Source organism: Bison bison, unplaced genomic scaffold (assembly GCF_000754665.1).
Source record: "Bison bison bison isolate TAMUID 2011002044 unplaced genomic scaffold, Bison_UMD1.0 scf7180017864238, whole genome shotgun sequence".
Classification (NCBI taxonomy): domain Eukaryota; kingdom Metazoa; phylum Chordata; class Mammalia; order Artiodactyla; family Bovidae; genus Bison; species Bison bison.
This window is the reverse complement of record NW_011494810.1, coordinates 468,362-478,165: the sequence shown is the minus strand read 5'-3', so window position 1 is coordinate 478,165 and position 9,804 is coordinate 468,362. Positions and strand designations below refer to the sequence as shown.

Here is a 9,804-nt window from a genome sequence, read left to right as displayed (position 1 = left end):
AGGTAGATGGAAAATCTCTGATCAATAGACCAGGTAACATGGGATAATTGATGATATTACACGCTGGTATTCTCTATTTTAGCCCCTTCCCTTTATTACAAAGTCTTCTTTCTGAATATTTAGATCTTTTTCTTTGTCATTTAATATATTATAACGTAGTATTTGAATATGTATTATTCATTATTATAGATCATCTGTCTTTTATTTCATATATAATGAAGCATAATATATAATTGTATATAATGGAATAAATAATAAAAGTATATTACTATATAAATATGTAAAATATTTCATATATTAAATGATAAAAGATAAATATATTATTAGGTAAACCACAAGCTCTTCTTTTAAATTTTTATTTGAAAGTGTTAGTTGCTCAGTCATGTTTGACTCTTTGTGACCTGTGGATAATAGCCTCTGTCCATGGAATACTCTAGGCAAGAACACTGGAGTGGGTTGCCATTCCCATCTTTAGGAGATCTTCCCAACCCAGGGATCAAACCTGGGTCTTTTATGTAGAAGGCAGATTGTTTACCATCTGAGCCACCAGGGAAGCCCAAGTTTTATTTCTTCCCGACCTAGGAATCAAACCTGGTTCTCCCGCGTTGCAGGCAGATGCTTTACCGTCTGAGCCACCAGGGAAGCCTTAAGTTTTATTTATACATATTTATATATTGATTTTGACTTCACAATCATTATTTTGGAAACTGTGCTAGATATGAAGGACATCAAGATAATAGACATCACATTCAATACTCTTTAGTGCTAATAATGTATAAGTATAGAAATACAGAGTTGTAGAAATGAATTGCAAAAGTGACTTCTGTAAAGATTTGCCAAAATGCTGATTAAATTGAGTCTTAAAGAATGTAAAAATATCTAAGCAGATGATGAGTATGAGTATGTAGTATGTGTATGAGTGAATACTATTAAAAATACAGTATGCAGTAAAACTTAACAATGGAAAACCACATTCTAAGTTTGGAGAACTGAAAGTGTTTCCTTCTGAGGCTTGGAAGGAGTTGTCAAAAGCCACCATGGCTTAGGCATGATTATTGAGGGGCTAGTAAACTACATGAAGGACTTTTGACCTTGTGTTTTAACACTCTCACCCATACATGAAATACAATATTTGTTTACACCTTTATCCCCAACCAAAGCACTGCCATTCTAGATCCACTACCTCAAACAGTTCTTACATTATCACTGTAAATTAGAACTATTCATCATCTCCATGTTGCAGTCAAGTAAACCAAGGCCCAGTGATATCTAGAGATTTATTCAAGATATACAACTAAGATGTGAAAGACCAAGACTTAAACCTTATCTGCCTCCAAAATCCTTGACTTTTCGTCATGCTCCATAGACTTCCATTAACACAAGGAGAAGCAATGATTGCATGTGTGTCTAAGCACAATAAATATGACTTTGGTGGTGTCTTGGTGGATTTTAACGACACAAAAGAGAAATTTTGAAAACTTGTGCTAAGACAACATACTTAGTGGTAAAAGAGATATAGTTTAAAAATCAAAAACTTGACAGGATTTTTTTTAAATAAAAACTTCAGGACAAAAATTTAGGGTCTTAAAGTGTTACCCTTTTCAGCTACATTTGTATTTTAAAAGAGACTTGGGGAGTGATAATGATTAATTTGCCATAAGTTCTTCAAACATCCAGAGTTTTGACAGTTGGCTGGGGATAGTGCTTATATTCATTTAGTTGTCATAATCATATTATTATGCAATTGCCATAATCATAAAAGTTATATATATGATTTATGTGTGGCACCCCACTCCAGTACTCTTGCCTGGAAAATCCCATGAACGGAGGAGCCTGGTAGGCTGCAGTCCATGGGGTCGCTAAGAGTCGGACATGACTGAGCGACTTCACTTTCACTTTTCACTTTCATGCATTGGAGAAGGAAATGGCAACCCATTCCACTGTTCTTGCCTGGAGAATCCCAGGGATGGGGGAGCCTGGTGGGCTGCCGTCTATGGGGTCACACAGAGTTGGACACGACTGAAGTGACTTAGCATAGCATAGCATAGGATCTTAATTATGACTAGGTGTCAAATGAGTAGCTGGTAACAATATGTCATAGGTTGGGCAGGACTCTAGGTCAAAGTCTTCATGATAAGAAAGGCATCAAAACAGTGGTTTTTAATTTTGTCCTTGAACATTGTAGAAATGATCAGTCTGATTTTTCCAGGCATCAATTGACTTGGAACTGAATTGATACACACTGTTCTTAACTACTCAATCTTCTTATTTCATTATGTGCAAAACTTCAATAATTTTAACTTCTTCCTAGTCATTGGCTCAATATCCCAATGGTAGTTAAATCCTAATAATTTTCACTTCATGCACTGAAGCATTTCTTGCATCCTATTGATATCAACTTCACTGTCTCTAATTGTGATTGTCTACACTGTTATGTTATGGACTTCCCAGGTAATGCTAGTGGTAAAGAACCCACCTGCCAATGCAGGAGACACAAGAAATGTAGATTTGATCTCTGGGTCAGGAAGATCCCCTGGAGGAGGGCATGGCAACCCACTCCAGTTTTCTTGTCTGGAAAATCCCATGGACAGAGGAGCCCGGTGGGCTCCTTATGGACCTTATGTGTCAATAAGGTCACAAAGAGTTGGACACTACTGAAGTGACTTAGCATGACACTGTTATTATTAGCTGCCTACATAGTTTCTGGACTAGGCTATCTTCTGTTTTAAATGATTCTACACTGTGCAGGCATATTTATTTAGCAAAGGAAAATTTAAAGCAAACCAAAACCCTCCTACAAAGCCTAGGCTATGCAGATAATATGTATTGATATTGGTATCCTTGAAAAAGTGAGTCAAATTTACCTTGTATCCTATTCTGTTATGTGGCATAGTCAATAAGCAATAATCATGCTTCAAATTTAGTTCCTTTTTCCTATGACATCCTATGATGTACTCTCCATTCCTATATTCATTTCTTTTTTAAAAATAATTTTATTTATTTTTGACTATGTTCAGTCTTTGTTACTGTGTGAGCTTTACTCTAGTTATGGAGAGTGGGGGCTATTCTCTAGTTGCAGTGCCACGTGGGCTCAGTAGCTGCCGCTCCTGGGCACTAGAGCACAGGCTCAATAGTTGTGGCGCTTGGGCTCAGTTGCTCCATGGCATGTGGGATCATCCTGGATCAGGGATCGAATCCATATCTCCTATATTGGCTGGTGGATTATTTACCACTGAGTCACTAGGGAAGCCCTCTATATTTATATCTTACCATCAAGACATGGTTTATTCTTTGATTGTTCTCATCTTTTTGAGAGCACAGTTGATTCAATCTAAGCCTTGTCCTCTGTAGATTCTTCTCCCTACTCTACATTCTCATAAATGCACTGCTTACACAGATAATAAGATGCATATTTCACATGTTTCATCATGGTCCTACCTTACTTAATCTATTTGGTAGATTCTGATAAGGCACATTGATGTTTATAATTCCTACATTTCCTACAAAATTCCATTACTTTTATATCGAAAAAAATGATATTGAAAAGGTGTTGAGAATTTCAACCTTGATGCATTTTAAAACTTTTGTTTTATCCTCAAGATAAATGGAAAACCTGTGATCAACAGATCAGGCATGCCACTTCATAAGATAACCAATGATAAACTCCAGTATCCTCTACTTTTGCCCTTTCTCTTTACCTATATCCAAAGTCTTATTTCTCAATATCTAGATCTTAATTCCCTGGTGGCTCAGACGGTAAAAGCGACTGCCTACAATGTGGGAGACCCAGGTTCGATTCCTGGGTCAGGGAGACCCCCTGGAGAAGGAAATGGCAACCCACTCCTGTGTTCTTGGAAAATCCCATAAACAGAGGAGCCTGGTAGGCTACAGTCCATGGGGTCGCAAAGAGTCAGACAGGACTGAGTGACTTCATTTTCTTTCTTTCTTTCTAGATCTTAATTGCCAAGGGAATTGCTATAAAATTCTTTCAGTTTCTGTTTAATGTGACTTCATCACTCTGGAGTGAATAGTCAAAGCAAGAGTAATGCAGTGGACCAATGGCAGCAGACTCCTTGGGTTCATCCTGGTAGGTTTTTCTGACCGACCTCAATTAGAGCTCATTCTCTTTGGGGTAATCCTGTTTCTTTACTTCATGACGCTCCTCGGCAACTCTACCATCATCCTCGTATCCCTCTTGGATTCTAAACTCCATAATCCCATGTACTTTTTCCTCTCCCATCTCTCCTTCCTGGACCTCTGCTGTAGCAGCAGTATTACTCCTCAGCTTTTAGTCAACCTGGGGAGTTCCAATAAGTCTATCACATATGGTGGCTGTGTGGTTCAGCTCTATGTCTCCCTTGCCCTGGGATCCACGGAGTGTGTCCTTCTGGCTGTAATGTCCTATGACCGCTATGTTGCAGTCTGCCGTCCTCTACATTATGCCTTTGTCATGCACCCTCGGTTCTGTAACATCCTGGCCTCTATGGCGTGGCTCAGTGGGGTGACGACCACCCTTATACAGTCCACCCTCACCCTACAACTCCCCTTTTGTGGGAATCGCAAAGTGGATCATTTCTTCTGTGAAGTTCCTGTGCTCATCAAGTTGGCTTGTGTGGACACCACTTTCAACCAGGCAGAACTCTTTGTGGCCAGTGTCTTATTCCTGGTGGTGCCGTTGTCACTCATCTTGCTGTCCTATGGGAACATTGCTCAAGCGGTTCTGAAGATAAAGTCAGCCATTGGACGACGTAAAGCATTTAGGACCTGCTCTTCCCACCTGATGGTTGTCATCATCTTCTATGGAACCATTATCTTCATGTATCTCCAGCCAGCCAAGAGTAGGTCCAAGGACCAGGGAAAGTTTGTGTCTCTCTTCTACACTGTGGTGACGCCCATGCTTAACCCCCTTATTTATACCCTGAGAAATAAGGAAGTCAAAGCAGCACTGAAAAAATTTATGGGGAAAACTTTATGATTTAGTGAGGCATGATTGTCAAAGTATATTCAAAAGAGCATTATTAGGACAGTAATTTAATGGATGATGACAACAAATAATTCAGTTATGTTCATAACCCTATAAGTAAGTTTCCATAGAAAAATTTTAAACAGAGCTTGAAATTCTAAGTTGGACAAACTTGAGTTTGAATGCCCATTTCATGACAGAACAGCTGGGTGACCTGAACAATTTGCATAATCTTTACATCAGCTATAAATACAAGCTGGAATGAATGATATTGAGCAGCTTAAATTAAAGTTAGATTATTCTAGGTATTTTATTGCTTATAAAGTTTATTCACAAATTTAATTTATTAGTCATAACTACATGAGTATTATACTTTTTCTCTTGCATGGATTGAAATATTTTGACCAATTACTCATGTCAGAAAGAACAAATCCTAAACATCCACACTATTATTCTTTCAGCTCACCATGGATTCCTGAACCCCTCAGGTTGTGATCCCATTATACACCAAGCTCATTATTGCTGTGCTTTCCTCCTGTTTGACAATTTTCTGACTTTTTAGTGTTTCTCTCCCTAGTAGATGTTTAAGAATGGCAATGATGCTATGACCGGATCAAAGTTTAAAGTAAAATCTGTACAAAGGTGACTCCCAGATTTGTGCTTCAATATAGGTATTTACTGTCTATATTTTCATGTTCAATTATATATTTCACTTCTACACTTGGGTTATTAAAACAACCTCAGAATTAGTACATCAAAGCTAAGTCAAAAGCTCTCTGGTTTTTTGGTTATTTTTTACTATTCTCAATATCACAAAATGGAACATACATCATCCCAACTCTGTCTCCTATTTCATTTGCTGTTTGTAACTTATATACAGTCTTGTGGATTTTACCTTTTAGTTATCTCTCTAGTCTATCCACTTCTTCCCATTTTAATTTTCTACCACAAGTGCGCTTCTAAGATGGCCTCCTTACTAAGCAGAAGATATTTATTTAATGAACTAATCATGTTTTCCATTATATATGTTACTAGGTACATGCAATTTTTAACTCCTCATGAAACTTATATTTGTCTTATCTCCTTTATGAGGTACATTTGTTTATTAACAATTATTCAGGCATTGAGAACACAGATGTGAACAGAACAGCATCCACACTTGTAAAGGGTTTATATGCTAATCGTCCAACTCAGATGATTGATAGATTTTCACTGTGTGATGGTATCTCTTGTCAAACAAAAGAAGTCAATGTTAGACGGAGAAAAACCTCACTTTCATCAAATTGATTGTAAAATCAAATTTATCTCAATATAATATTAATGGCTGCGTGTTTTTATTTTATTTAGATTTTTTATATTAAGCTGATACGGTTGCAAAGCAACATTACCTAGGCAGCAGCATCTCACCTTGAAGAAGGAAGAATGAGTTTATACTGTTATTTGCTAAATCACAATTATTTTAATATGTGTGTAAGAAAGGAAAGAATTTATGGGTAAATTTTAAAGGGTCTGACAGCTTATAGTAGCCAAATAGTCTTCAAGTGGAATGTTTTTGGTGACAGAGAGGACATTTTTCTTTAAAATGATTAGAAGACTTACATGATATATGCACAGATATAGCAAGATATAACTGAAAATAAAATGTTTTCCCCTATATTGAGGAGGGTGCAAGCATCTCTGAAATCCAAGTAAACTGGAGCTTAATAATAGAAAAATGAAAAGGAAAACAAGCTTATGCAGCATAAGCTCTGACAGGTTTCTTTCTTTTATTTTTTATTTTTATTTTTCGTAACATAAATGCCTGACTTTGGGTTTGATTGCTGAGAGACCCATTTCAGTGGTGAATCCATAACAGATGGCTATCTGACAAATTGTTGGCCACCTTACTTGATAAAGAGACAGGCCACCTCCACCCAATAAGGCTCTTTTGTTTTAGAGATCATAGATCACTTCAACAACTGATCTTTTGGTCTGATGAGGACTTTTTTCTCTTTTGGCTTTCTTCCTTTCTTTGAAGCATATTAATTCTCTCTCTCTCTCTCTTTATACACACACACACACACACACACACACGTATGTATATATTTGAATATTTCTCTTTTATAAATAAATTCATGTGTATCCTTTTATTTCAGATTTCACATGTAAGCAATATCATATATTTGTCTTTCTCTGGTTAGGGCACTTTAAATTTCTGCTCTTGTGTTTTAAGTTCACCTACAAAGAATGAACTTAAGAAATCCTAGGTTCCTACCCATGATTTCAATAAAGTCAGAACCCCAAGTCCACTACTCTTCTCCCCAACCCCATGTGGCCCCATGTGTGCTGGGTAATTATTAAATCTTGTAAATAATAAAGCTTTATATTTCAAAGTTTCCTGAAGGTTATTGCTGAAGGGTGTTTTGCAAGTATATAAGAACTGCAATTGTGTCCAGTCACAACATTGATTATTGATAGTCTGACATCAGCACAAAACAGCTTAATAGGCAGGATGTAGAATTTGGAGATTGTTGGTAAGCATGATCAGACTTAGACAATCAAGGAAAAATGGGGACTCTTTGGTTTTGAATAAAAACAAAGCAGCAATTAATTTTTCTTCTGCAGAACAACTAAAGTATTATATGAATACACAAGAGAAATAAGAATAGAATTATTAACTTATCTGCTCAAAAATGTAAAGTGGCATTTTACACTAGTGAGAACACAGCGGTGTAATAACGCTTGACATTTGCTGTTCAATTGTAACTCATTCTATAGCTACCTCAATACTGTGGGCCAATTACTTAGATCTATTCTTGAGGTTATTTTTCTGAGTTGCTGTAATTTTTCTGAATTCTTTGTAATGGCCAAATTAGTATTTTTCTATTGTCCAAGCAAGCATTATAAAAGGGTTCAGTTCAGTTCAGTCACTCAGTCATGTCCGACTCTTTGCGACCCCATGAACCACAGCACGCCAGGCCTCCCTGTCCATCACCAACTCCCAGAGTCCACCCAAACCCATGTCCATTGAGTCAGTGATGCCATCCAATCATCTCATCCTCTGTTGTCCCCTTTTCCTCCTGCCCTCAATCTTTCCCAGCATCAGGGTCTTTTCAAATGAGTCAACTGTTTGCATCAGGTGGCCAAAGATTTGGAGTTTCAGCTTCCAACATCAGTCCTTCCAATGAACACACAGGACTGATCTCCTTTAGGATAGACTGGTTGGATCTCCTTGCAGTCCAAGGGACTCTCAAGAGTCTTCTCCAACACCACAGTTCAAAAGCATCAATTCTTCGGTGCTCAGCTTTCTTTATAGTCCAACTCTCACATCCATACACGACCACTGGAAAAACCATAGCCTTGACTAGATGGACCTTATTAACAAAGTAATGTCTCTGCTTTTTAATATGCTGTCTAGGTTGGTCATAACTTTCCTTCCAAGGAGTAAGCGTCTTTTAATTTCATGGCTTCAATCACCATCTGCAGTGATTTTGGAGCCCAGAAAAATAAAGTCTGACACTGTTTCCACTGTTTCCCCATCTATTTCCCATGAAATGATGGGACCAGATGCCATGATCTTAGTTTTCTGAATGTTGAGCTTTAAGCCAAACTTTTCACTCTCCTCTTTCACTTTCAAAAGGCTCTTTAGTTCTTCTTCACTTTCTGCCATAAGGGTGGTCTTATCTGCATATCTGAGGTTATTGATATTTCTCCTACAGTCTTGATTCCAGCTTGTTCTTCATCCAACCCAGCGTTTCTCATGATGTACTCTGCATATAAGTTAAATAAGCAGGGTGACAGTATACAGCCTTGACATACTCCTTTTCTTATTTGGAACCAGTCTGTTGTTCCATGTCTAGTTCTAACTGTTGTTTCCTAACCTGTATACAGGTTTCTCAAGAGGCAGGTCAGGTGGTCTGGTATTACCATCTCTTTCAGAATTTTCCACAGTTTATTGTGATCCACACAGTCTAAGGCTTTAGCATAGTCAATAAAGCAGAAATAGATGTTTTTCTGAACTCTCTTGCTTCTCGATGATGCAGTGAATGTTGGCAATTTGATCTCTGGTTCCTCTGCCTTTTCTAAATCCAGGTTTAACATCTGGAAATTCACGGTTCATGTATTGCTGAAGCCTGGCTTGGAGAATTTTGAGCATTACTTTACTAGTGTGTGAGATGAGTGTAATTTTGCAGTAGTTTGAACATTCTTTGGCATTGCCTTTCTTTGGGATTGGAATGAAAACTGACCTTTTCCAGTCCTGTGGCCACTGCTGAGTTTTCCAGATTTGCTTGCAAATTGACTGTAGCACTTACACAGCAACATCTTTGAGGATTTGAAGTAGCTCAACTGGAATTCCATCACCTCCACTAGTTTTGTTCATATTGATGCTTTCTAAGGCCCACTTGATTTCACATTCCAGGATGTCTGGCTGTAGGTGAGTGATCACACCATTGTGATTATCTGGGTCCTGAAGATCTTTTTTGTACAGTTCTTCTGTTTATTCTTGCCACCTCTTCTTAATATCTTCTGCTTCTGTTAGGTCCATATCATTTCTGTCCTTTATCGAGTCCATCTTTGCATGAAATGTTCCCTTGGTATCTCTAATTTTATGACTTATTAAGAATGCATTTTACATAGAGTCCCATGAATTAACATAGGCATAAATTTTCCCTGCATATAGACAAGAAAACTGGAGAATTTACTTTTGGAGATTTCAGTTCCCTAGTATTTCACATGATGGAGCTCCCTGTGTTTATTTTTCTCTATGCCATTTATTATCAAGTATTAACAATTAGGAATGTCTGTTTCATTTTGTTTTTACTCAACTATTTTTAAAGATTACTTCCGAGATCATTCCTTTT

General features: G+C 37.5%; 1 protein-coding gene across 1 annotated transcript; it reads left to right on the top strand.

The window, feature by feature from the left end:
* The first annotated feature begins 4,045 nt into the window (after positions 1 to 4,045).
* On the top strand, positions 4,046 to 4,975 carry LOC104993384 (olfactory receptor 2G2-like). The gene has a single exon (XM_010846623.1). It carries the CDS (start codon positions 4,046 to 4,048, stop codon positions 4,973 to 4,975), a length of 930 nt encoding a protein of 309 aa, XP_010844925.1.
* Positions 4,976 to 9,804: the final 4,829 nt, after the last annotated feature.

Coding starts and splice junctions, on each gene's coding strand:
- LOC104993384 (XM_010846623.1), top strand. CDS start 4,046: ATGCAGTGGACCAATGGCAGCAGACTCCTTGGGTTCATCCTGGTAGGT.